At 50.8% G+C, this 11,919-nt stretch overlaps 1 protein-coding gene across 1 annotated transcript; it reads right to left on the reverse strand.

Annotated features, from left to right (window-relative positions):
- Positions 1–1,548: 1,548 nt before the first annotated feature.
- On the reverse strand, positions 1,549–3,811 carry TENT5A (terminal nucleotidyltransferase 5A). The gene is made up of 2 exons (XM_054398153.1): positions 3,362–3,811; positions 1,549–2,328 (listed from the first exon to the last, which is right to left on the reverse strand). Exons 1-2 carry the CDS (start codon positions 3,794–3,796, stop codon positions 1,549–1,551), a joined length of 1,215 nt encoding a protein of 404 aa, XP_054254128.1. The 5' UTR covers positions 3,797–3,811.
- Positions 3,812–11,919: the final 8,108 nt, after the last annotated feature.

The following is an 11,919-nucleotide window of genomic DNA, read 5'->3' on the forward strand; positions in this document are numbered from 1 at the left end:
ATTATCTGAATCCCACTTTTAAATCCTGCCTGGTTCGTTTACTCCCAAATTTCTCAGGTGTGGGTTCAAAAATTCACGTCAGGGTGTCCCACTCTGTCCTACGACATCCTGTTGCAAACTGGAAAACACAGAGTACTTTATTTAAAACATTCCTTCACTGCTACATTATGGTTTGTTTTGCTTTGTTTTCCCTAGACCACATTAATATATATATTGTGTGTGTATATATAGATGATATACACCTCTTAACATGTACATATATACACACACAAACATATATACACACATACACACACGTACCTAGGATAACAGCACACCGACGGAACATTAACTCTATACAGGTATTTTGCCAAGAAAAAGAAAATAAAATATAAAATAAAAAATAGGGCATTTCCTCCACCACTTATTCACAAGCTTATGATGGTTTTTTGTTTTGTTGGGTTTGGGTTTTTTTAATCCTTGTGTCCCTGATAAAACAAAAAACGCATGGTTAAACCCACAAAACTATATTTATATATATTTTTTGTTGTTTTTAATTCTTCTTTTTTTCCTCACTTCAAATTTTATGAAGGCATCAGGCACTTTTTGATTCCTGTTGGTGTGTACAAATATAGCAATATCTTTCTTTTCTTTATATATATATATATTTATATATATATACTCTACTGTATCTTCTTTGCTCGGATAACTTAGTTGTGAAATCTTTGGTCCTTGAGTAGATTCTGTTTGCCACAGCTGTTTTTTTTTTTTTTTTCTTTTCCTGCATTCTCACATTTTTAAAATGTGAGGCACGCACACAGCTGGAAATAATGGACTTTGTCATCGTGCATGTTTCTGTTTTTTTTGTTTGGTTTTTTTTTTTTTTTTCCCCTAACTGTACCAACCCCACTACTACTGTTCATTTGGAGCAAGCTGGTTTCTGGTAAAGCATTCTAGTCAAGCAAGCTATACATTCTACACGGTCAGTCCATAGATGGCACTTGCTGCAAGCCCCAAATGCAGTAATTCCAATATACATCTTTTTTTAATTCAATTTATCTCTGCTTTATGCCTCTAACTTTTAATTCCTGAATAATATATAGAGAATTGTTTTTTGTGGTTTGTTTTTTTTTTTCTTTTTGTCGTTTTTTGGGGTTTTTTTGTCTTATTTCTTTCATATTCTCCCTTTTGCAGATCCCATTCTAGAGTAAGAATAAAAGATAAAAAAGAAAATAAGGCTTTCCCACCTTCTCTATGCCAAAGCTATGGGAGCTGACATTGCCAACCCATATTGTCATCAAGCATCCTCCCTCATTTCTTTCAGGGGAAGCTGGTTGCTTTTAATGACAGGCCTCTTGTGCTCTGGGGTAGGATCCAATTATTTTGGGGTTCTTTCTGGATCGTGCTCCCGTTGTTTATTAGGGGAACCGTTTTAAGCTTTTCTCAAGCTTGCAACAACCTAGAGCAGATCATCATTGCACAAAACACCCCCATTGCAAAGGGGCACACGGCCCCTTCCTACGCCTTACAAGAATGGGTCTTCCCCACTGGGTCTGCTAATTTCAGTCCTTAATTACAGGGCAGCCAAGTAGAGTACGTGTGCTGCTGGCAAGGGAACACCGTCTGAACCTGGGCAATGTAGTAATTGCTGAAGTTGGCATCTGCTACGTACGGGGCCGGCTGGTAATAGCAGGTGACATTGGCCACGTTGGGGATGATATTTTGCTCGGCTAGGACCCGGATGGCCAGCATGGTGATCAGATTCAGAGTCTGTCTCCTCTCATGTCCCATCAGGCACACTGTGCTCTCGTTCACCACACCGTGAAGGGTCATGAGATAGTCATACTTGCGGTCTTCTAATCCCACAAAGTGGTTCTGCAAGTAGGACTCCAGCTTTCTCTGCTGTTCTCCAATGTCTGAGAAGTCAATGAAAAACCTGGAACACATATATCTCTGCAGGGACTTAATCTCAGATTCAGAGGCAGCCCTAAAGCCCCTTACCAAAAGGTTGCAGTACTTCAGAAGACCACCTCCTCTGATTTCTTCTGGGTTTCTGGTGGCAATTATCTTGTTGCAGAGGTGATCAAAGGCTTCCTGGAAATCCCCATAGACGCTCTCACCAATGATAGTTGGGTGAAAAGTTTCAGTCATCGGATTCTCTGAGCACTCATAAAAAAGCAGCAGGGAGTCCAGCTTGATCTGAAAGGAATCGACACTGAATTCAAACTGCCGCCTCAAAGAGTCCACGAATTTCAGCTCCACATTCTTGCCACTGTTGTTGGACAGGGAGATGAGACTCCATCGGTCTGAATCATTGCATACTTTTACCATTTTCTGCACATAAGCCTCCTATGATGGGAAAGACGAAATGAGCAAATGAAGAAACAGATGAAAGAAATTCCCCCTTGGCTGCATTTGTTTGCACATTCCCCTCCTCTCCCCCCCTCACCCCCCAACCTGGTCCTTGTGGTTCATAAAAGACTTCAGGTGGCCTGCAGAGAAAATCTTAATGGGAAAGCTCAGAGTGCTGTCACTACAAGAGGATAGGGGTGGGTGCTCTGCTGAGATTGTCCCCTGCAAAGGAAGCAGATGGCAACACTGCTTCTTTCAATCACTTTTAAATACATCTACACATGAAACCCATGCCACACATACCAAATATCTATGCACCTACACAAAAAAAAAGGTCACCACTACGATCAGATAAGAATCAGATAAGAAATCCTTTTTTATTGGTTTCCATTCTCTTTCCTCTCCCCATAAAAAAAAAAAAAAACAAAAAAACCACACACACACTTAACAAGTATTTACTGCCCACAGTCCTGCTCTTTCAGTGCAGGTTCCACAAACTTGCCCCATATTCCAGAAAATCCCTCTGGAAAAAAAATCTCAAGGGCATTTGGCATTCGGCCTAATTAACTCGAGCGAACTGTCTCCGGGAGGAAGGAACCTGCCTCTCCACCGGGTTATACAGCACACAAGACAGCATGCCTTGCAGGCGGTGTTTCCTTCTTGCGGACATTAAAACCTTCTAAGCTCCCACAGCCGCCTCAGGAACCGGGTCCGGCAAACCCAAGCAGCCGCAGACCCAGCTGGGAGGTTGGCAGCGCCTTGCACACACACCCGCCCCGGGTAAAGCTCCCGGCAAATACAGCAATGAGAGAAATGGGAAAAACTAAGGAATCCTGAGGAGCCCTGGTCAGGACGCTGTGCTGCAAACTCCTTCTCGGTGTTAAATGTCTGGTGAAAATATCACTCACGATCCCTGTGGGTCTGGGAGCTGTGCCCCCCCTCCATCCCCGGAGCGGAGGGTGCCCGTTTCCCGCGGGGCAGACGCTTACACCTGCCCTGCTCTGAGCGCCCGGGTACAGGGCTGATTTACCTTGAGGGTGAGCGGCGTTATCTTCTCCTTGTTCACCCCCTCGGGTAAGAAATCCAAGAGGCAGTCCAAGACCACGTCCTTCACAGTCTGAAACTCGGCTTCCCCTTTCAGGTCGGCGCAGAAGATGAGGTCCAAGTCCTTGTAGCCCAGGCCGCTATCCTGGTGGAGGACGTGACTGGCGGCCGAGCCGTTGAGCCGCACGTCCCGCAAGCCGATGCCCTTCTCCTCCAGCCGGCTCCGCACTACCTTGACGATCTGGCGGGGCTGCATGGCCAGCGTGGGGAAGTTGCCGCGGCCGTGGATGGGGATGGTTTCGCTGAGGATACGGTCCAGACGCTGCACTTGCTCCCAGCTCAGTACGTTGCAATGCGCGCTCTCGCAGCCGCCCGCGTAACTCCCGCCAGGGCTGCCGCCGGCCTGCTCATCGTCTGCCATGGTGCGCGGCCGCCGCCTCTCCGGGCTGGATGGCACCGCTGCGGCTCCTCGCTGCCCCCCCGGGGCCCCTCTCCCTCCGTGCCTAGCAAAAGAGGAGGAAACGCAAGCGGTCAGCAGCGGCGCACAGCCGGCACCGGAGCGCAGCAGCCCCGCACGACCGGGGGTGCCCACTGCCTCTTCCAGAAGGCAAGAGAAGGGACACATACACACCTATTGAGTGGGGTTTCTTTGGAAAAAAAAGAGGGGAGGTGGAGGAACAGTCTGCGGAGCAAGGCGATGCTGCAGGGCAGGGGCTGAAGGCGCTCGACCTGCACAGCCGCCGCCTGCGCCGCTTTCCGCGCCCCCCCGCCGGGGCAGAGGCCGCCCCGTGCCGCCCGCCGCCCCGCTGGCTGCCGCCGCAGGCTGTCGCCGTCTCCGGAGCTGTCGTAGTTCTGCCCGACAAAGGTCCCCAGTAGTTTTTATACGGGGTTTCTCCGCTCTTCCGGGGCTCCGAGTCACGGCGCCCGCGTCCCGCCCCCTCCATCTGCATGGCCGGCCTCGGCGGTGCCCCCGGCACGCCCACGCCCCGCTCACCCACGGGCCGCCCTGCCGGCTCCCCCCGGGCTCCTCACCGCCACAGCACGGCGCGGCTCAGCTCGGCTAGGATCAGCGCGGCCCCCCCAGTAAAAGCCGCGCAGCGAAGCCTCCCTCCGCACGGGCTTGGCCCATCGCCCAGGGGGGGAGGCAACAAGTGCAGCCCCCCCCCCCCCAGCGCGGGGGCCGCGGAGACCCGGGCTGCTGCCGTGCCAAGATAAGCGCCAGAAGGCACCAGTAATTCCGGTGGGGGTTTTTTGTTGGGTTTTTTGTTGGTTGGTTTTTTTTTTTTTTACCTTTCGTTTTTACTCCCCCCGCTCCCGACATTCCCGGTCATCCCAGGCACAGCCAAACTTCATACCAGAGCGCCGGAATTTGGCAAGGGCCCCGCTGCGAGCAGATGCCGAGGATCCCGGACCGTGCGGTTTAAAGCCGCTCGGCTCCTGACCGAGATTTCCAGTGCCGCCTGCGGCAGCGCTGGGGATCACGCCGGGCCTGCCCGTCCCTCCTTCCCCCTCACACACCCTCCCCTCGCTGGCGAGGAGGAGTGAGGGGTAGGGGGAGAGGGAGAAATCCCGAGGAGCGGGAAGGAGTCGATGACTTCCAGGGGAGCATCCTGCCTGCGAAGTGCAACTTCGGCAGTCGCGAAGAGGGGAAATTAAGGGCTATACGTGCTAGAGGAACATATGTAATTTTTATTTTCAATTACATTCTAATGATTTTAATATTTAATGGCAGTGGCGGTATCTGCTCGTTGGTTGTTTTTGCTTTTTTTTTTTTTTCACCTGCTAATGCGCCCATTACACAGACTTAAATGAAACAGACTATAAGCGCAGCCCCGCCGTACGCAGCGGCCCCGGCGGTCCCCCCAGGCCGGGTCCCCGCCGCCCCTTTCCCCGCATCCCGCGCACCACCGCGGAAAGAGAGAGGCCGGGGGGTGATGTTGCGTCACCACTCGCGGTGATGACGCACGACAGGAGGGGCCAATGGGGGAGCGCGGCGGCGTGACGTGCAGCCCTCCGAAGCGGGCGCTCCGCCAGACGGGATTGGCCGGTGCGCGGTGGGGGGGGCAGGGGGGAGACCGGGGACGGGGCGGTGTGTGCAGAAGCTCGACGGAGCTTACCACCCCCTCCCCTCCATTTCAGCAGTGGGATAGTAGCGGGAGGCTCTGTCCCGCCCAGCAAGGGGAAAGCCCAGACCCTGGCGACCTGGCACGGTTTACCCACCCCACCCCCCACCCGCATACAGCTGCGGAGGTCCCGCTGCGCGCTCGGTGATCCTCCCCACATCGGGGCGCAGGGTGGTGCAGGCGGGGAAATACCCCCACACACCCCCCACCACCCGGCTTTCCTTTTCCACCACCCATCTGTTCTCACCTCACCCCACATCCACCCACTCCCACTCGTTTCCCAATCCCCACCCCTACCCGCAATCTACACTTCCCCCCCAGTCTAGCCAAGCCCCATTCCCACTCCCCTCTTTCCCCGGTCGCTGTGCCGATCGCAGCCGTGTGGCAAGGGCGCCCCCTGCCGGGCGCCAGGAGGGCTCCCTGAGGTTGGGGTTCGTGGGAGGGGCGGCCGTCGGGCAAAAATACTCCGCCGGACAATGAATGGGATGGGATGGGATTTTTTTTTGGGGGGGGGTAGGATATTTTTTTTTTTGAGGGGCGGGAAGGGGATTAAGCTGGAATTCACTGCACAAGTTCCCTGCGTAATGACAGTGTAAAGAATAGGATGCTGGCCAGGGCTTCTCTGCAGCCCTGTCCGGAACAAGGAGCTGGAGCGTGTCCAGAGAAGGGCAACGGGGCTGGGGAGGGGTTTGGGTCACAAGCCCTGTGAAGAGCGGCTGAGGGAACTGAGGTTGTTCAGCCTGCAGAAAAGGAAGCTGAGGGAAGACCTCATTGCTCTCTACAACTATCTGAAGGGTGGTGGTAGTGAGGTGGGGACCAGCCTCTTCTCCCAAGTAACGAGTGATAGGAGAAGAAGAAATGCCCTCACATTGTACCACAGGGTGGGTTAGGTTGGCTATTAGGAAAAAAATCTTCACTGAAAGGGTCATCAGGCACTAGAACAGGCTGCCCAGGGAGGTGGTGGAGCCACCATCCTTGGAGGTCTTTAAAAGATATTTGGATGAGAAACTTAGGGACATGGTTTAAGAGTTGTGTACAGGGAGACATTAGAGTTTTTTTGGGCTCTTAAGTTTTTTTTCCAAGCAGGTGATTCTCTGATTCTGTGACTTCACCCTGTGCCTTCACCCATGGAGCACTGCCCTGCCACCTCCCCTGGGTGCCACTCACCTGCAATTAAGGTGAGTCTGAGCCTATTGGCTGGAATCGTGACCCAGACGGCCAGGAAAAAGGTTTTGAGGTGTTCTGTGCCAATGATTTATTGAAAATTAAAAAAAAAAAAAAAAAAAGGAAAGCAGGAAGCTTTTACAAACCAAATGTGTACAGTGAATGGTGCCTGAGAGCAGAGTGCTGGCATGCCAAGTGGGGTTTGCCAACTTATTGCTTTATTTTAAATAAATATTGAGACTAGGAGGGGCAGCATCTGGCTGCTGAGAGGAGCCTGCCAGCTGCAGGTAGGGCTGAGCCACTGGACACTGCTGCTCCACCTGGATGCAGAAGCAGCAGCTCCATGCATTCCATCCCACTCTGCAGGCCTACCCCAGGGCATGTTTAGGAAATTTGGGGGAGGTTAAATACAACCAAGCTGAGCAAGTCACCATTTCCAGTCTGGCTTTTCTCAGGTGAAGCACAGCTCACTAGGGGACATGATTTAATCATAGAATCATAGAATCAAGAAGGCTGGAAGAGACCTCAAAGATCATCAAGTCCAACCTGTCACCCTAAACCTCATGACTATCTAAACCATGGCACCAAGTGCCACGTCCAATCCCCTCTTGAACACCTCCAGGGATGGTGACTCCACCACCTCCCTGGGCAGCCCATTCCAATGGCCAACCACTCTCTCTGTGAAGAACTTTCTCCTCACCTCCAACCTAAACCTCCCCTGGCGCAGCTTGAGACTGTGTCCTCTTGTTCTGGTGCTGGTTGCCTGGGAGAAGAGACCAAACCCCTCCTGGCTACAACCTCCCTTCAGGTAGTTGTAGACAGCAATGAGGTCACCCCTGAGCCTCCTCTTCTCCAGGCTAAACAGTCCCAGCTCCCTCAGCCTCTCCTCACAGGGCTTGTGCTCAAGGCCTCTCACCAGCCTCGTTGCCTTTCTCTGGACATGCTCCAGCAATTCAACATCTTTCCTAAACTGAGGGGCCCAGAACTGGACACAGTACTCAAGGTGTGGCCTAACCAGTGCTGTGTACAGGGGTACAATGACCTCCCTGCTCCTGCTGGCCACACTATGCCTGATGCAGGCCAGGATGCCATTGGCTCTCTTGGCCACCTGGGCACACTGCTGGCTCCTGTTCAGCTGCTGTCAACCAGTACCCCCAGGTCCCTTTCCACCTGGCTGCTCTCCAGCCACTCTGACCCCAGCCTGTAGCTCTGCATGGGGTTGTTGTGGCCAAAGTGCAGCACCCGGCACTTGGACTTGTTGAATGCCATCCTGTTGGACTCTGCCCATCTGTCCAGCCTGTCAAGGTCCCTCTGCAGAGCCCTTCTACCTTTTAACAGATCAACACCTGCTCCCAACTTGGTGTCATCTGCAAATTTACTGATGATGGACTCAATCCCCTCATCCAGATCATCAATAAAGATATTGAACAGGATGGGGCCCAGCACTGATCCATGGGGGACACCACTAGTGACAGGCTGCCAGCTGGATGTGGCACCATTCACCACCACTCTCTGGGCTCGGCCCTCCAGCCAGTTCCTAACCCAGCACAGTGCTGCTGTCCAAGCCACAAGCTGCCAGTTTGGCCAGGAGTTTGCTGTGGGGGACAGTGTCAAAGGCCTTGCTGAAGTCCAGCTTGACTACATCCACAGCCTTTCCCACGTCCACCAGGCGGGTCACCTGATCATAGAAGGAGATCAGGTTGGTGAGGCAGGACCTGCCCTTCCTAAATCCATGTTGGCTGGGCCTGATTCCTTGGCCATCCTTCAGGTGCGCAGTGATTGCCCCCAAGACAATCTGCTCCATGATTTTCCCTGGCACTGAGGTCAGGTTGACAGGCCTGTAGTTCCCAGGTTCTTCTGTCCATCCCTTCTTGTGGATGGGCGTCACATTGGCCAGTTTCCAGTCTTCTGGGACCTCTCCAGTGAGCCAGGACTGGTGGAAAATGATGGAGAGAGGCTTGGCCAGCTCATCTGCCAGCTCTTTCAGCACCCTAGGATGAATCCCATCAGGTCCCATGGACTTGTGAATATCCAAGTGACTCAACAAGTCTCGAACTAATTCCACATGGATTTCAGGAGTACAACACTGCTCCTTGACCCCATCAACCAGCTCAGGAGGCCAGTTATCCTGAAGTCCTCCTGCCTTACTGTTGAAAATGGAGGCAAAGAAGGTATTTAGAATCTCAGCCTTCTCCTCATCCTTAGTTACAATGTTACCCTCCACGTCCAATAAAGAGTGGAGGCTCCTCTTGCCCCTCTTTTTAGCATTAATATATTTATAAAAATGCTTTTTGTTGTCCTTCACGGAAGCGGCCAGTTTAATTTCTAACTGTGCTTTTTGCCTGTCTAATTTTTCTTCTACATGATCTAGCAACATCCTTAAACATATCACTAGTTGCCTCCCCCCCTTTCCAAAGGGGATAAACCCTCTTTTTTACCCTTAAATCCTTCAGGAGCTGCTTGCTCATCCAGGCCGGTCGTCTTCCCCGCCGGCTCGTCTTACGGCATGTGGGAACTGCCAGTTCCTGTGCCTTTAGGAGCTCCTGTTGGAAGTAGGTCCAACCATCCTGGACCCCTTTGTTCTTAAGGGCTGTTACCCAGGGAACTTTCCGAATAAGTTGCCTGAACAACCTGAAGTTTGCCCTCCAAAAGTCCAAGGTGAGGGTTCTGTTACTGCTCCTCCCTATTTCCCTGCATATTGAAAACTCCACTATCTCATGGTCACTGCACCCTAGACAGCCTCCGACCATCACATCTCCCACCAGCCCTTCTCTATTTGAGAACAGCAGGTCAAGCAGAGTCTTACCCCTGGTAGGTTCACCTAAGAGCTGCATCAGGAAGTTGTCATCCATGCACTCTAGGAACCTTCTGGACTGTCTCCTCTCTGCTGAATTAAGTTCCCAGCAGATGTCTGGTAGGTTAAAGTCCCCCACAAGGACAAGGTCTGATGATCTTGAGACAGCTTCCATCTGCTTATAGAATATCTCATTGGCCTCCTCGTCTTGGTTGGGTGGTCTATAACAGACTCCAACCAGGATGTCAGTTTTGTGCGTCCTCCCTCTGATTTTAACCCACAAGCATTCAACCCTTTCTTCTGCAACCTCAAGTTCTGAGGCATCAAAGGATTCCCTAATATACAGGGCCACCCCTCCTCCTCTTCTCCCTTGCCTGTCTCTCCTAAAGAGCTTATAACCCCCCAGTGCAGTACTCCAATTGTGAGAATCGTCCCACCATGTTTCTGTGATGACAACTAAATCATAGTTCTCCTGGTGAACCAAGAGCTCCAGTTCATCTTGTTTGTTGCCCATACTGCGTGCATTGGTGTACATGCACTTCAGCTGGGCTGCTGATTTCACCAAAAGGATCTTTCAAAGACTTAGTTCAGAAAGGGACACGGGCTATTAATCATCATTCTCTTTGTATAAATTAAGCATTGAAGTGCAACTCAATGCTTAATAATCAGAGAGGCAGCCTGGAGCACCCCTACTGTGAAGACAGGCTGAGTTGGGGAGAAGGATCCAAGGGTACCTGTAGCATCATTTCAGTATCTGAAGGGGACCTACAAGAAAGCTGGGAAGGGACTGTTTACAAGGGCATGCAGCAAAAGGATGAAGGGCAATGGTTTTAAACTAGAGGAGGGTAGATTTAGGCTGGACATTAGAAGGAAGTTCTTTACAGTGAGGGTAGGGTAGTGAAATACTGGAATGGGTTGCCTGGAGAGGTGGTGGAGGCCCCATCCCTGGAGATATTCGAGGTCAAACTTGATGGGGCTCTGAGCAACCTGATCTAGTTGGGGATGTTCCTGCTGACTTCAGGGGGGTTGGACAAAAATGACCTTCGAGTGTCCTTTCAACCTCATGCATTTTGTGATTCTATTCCCTTCAACCCCATGCATTTTGTGATTCTTTTCCCTTCAACCCCATGCATTTTGTGATTCTATTCCCTTCAACCCCATGCATTTTGTGATTCTATTCCCTTCAACCCCATGCCTTTTGTGATTCTATTCCCTTCAACCCCATGCATTTTGTGATTGTTTTCCCTTCAACCCCATGCATTTTGTGATTCTTTTCCCTTCAACCCCATGCATTTTGTGATTCTATTCCCTTCAACCCCATGCATTTTGTGATTCTTTTCCCTTCAACCCCATGCATTTTGTGATTCTAATCCCTTCAACCCCATGCCTTTTGTGATTGTTTTCCCTTCAACCCCATGCATTTTGTGATTCTATTCCCTTCAACCCCATGCATTTTGTGATTCTATTCCCTTCAACCTCATGCATTTTGTGATTCTATTCCCTTCAACCCCATGCATTTTGTGATTCTATTCCCTTCAACCTCATGCATTTTGTGATTCTATTCCCTTCAACCCCATGCCTTTTGTGATTCTATTCCCTTCAACCTCATGCATTTTGTGATTGTTTTCCCTTCAACCCCATGCATTTTGTGATTCTTTTCCCTTCAACCCCATGCCTTTTGTGATTCTAATCCCTTCAACCCCATGCATTCCTGTGATTCTACGATTTTCACTTATCTTCCCCTCATTAACGGACAGTAGATATGACAATGCATTTTTTTAATATAAACTGTCTAAATGTGGGGGAAATAGAACTTTATCTGTGCAGTTCTTTATTGAGGAGGGTACACGGGTACTCTAGATTTGTTGCTCTTCTGTCCTACTTGAATTACAGGGCTTGGAAAGGACCTCCAGAGATCATCTAGTCCAACACCCCCACTAAAGCACGTTCACAGGGATGTGTCCAGGCATGTTTTGAAAGTTTCCAGAGATAGAGAATCCACAACCTTTCTGGGCAGCCTATTCCAGTGTTCTATCCCATTCAAAGTCAAGAAGTTTTTCCTTATGTTTGAGTGAAACCTCCTGTATTCCAGTCTGTTCCTGTTACCTTTCGTCCTGTCACTGAGTGACACCTAAAAGCCACTTCCTCATCACCTCCACCCTTTATAAGCATTGAGAATATCCCCTCTCAGTCTGCTTTTCTCCAAGCTAAAAAGCCCCGGGTCTCTCAGCCTTTTCTCATAAGAGATATTCTCCAGTCCCCCTAATCACTGTCATGGCTCTCCGTTGGACTCTCTCCAGTAGTTCCCTGTGTCTCTTGAACTGGGGAGCCCAGAGCTGGACACAGTATTCCAGGGGCAGCCTCACCAGAGCAGAGTAAAAGGGGAGGAGAACCTCCTTTGACCTGCTGCTCATGCTTTTTCTTAATTCCCTTCAGGATACCACTGGCCTTTGTGGCCACAAG

This window comes from Indicator indicator, chromosome 2 (assembly GCF_027791375.1).
Source record: "Indicator indicator isolate 239-I01 chromosome 2, UM_Iind_1.1, whole genome shotgun sequence".
Taxonomy (NCBI): Eukaryota; Metazoa; Chordata; class Aves; order Piciformes; family Indicatoridae; genus Indicator; species Indicator indicator.

Excerpts from the sequence above, each read along its gene's own strand:
- TENT5A (XM_054398153.1), bottom strand. The coding sequence starts at position 3,796 with ATGGCAGACGATGAGCAGGCCGGCGGCAGCCCTGGCGGGAGTTACGCG. Across the intron at positions 2,329-3,361 it reads TAACGCCGCTCACCCTCAAG|GAGGCTTATGTGCAGAAAAT; the intron begins GTAAATCAGCCC and ends TTCCCATCATAG.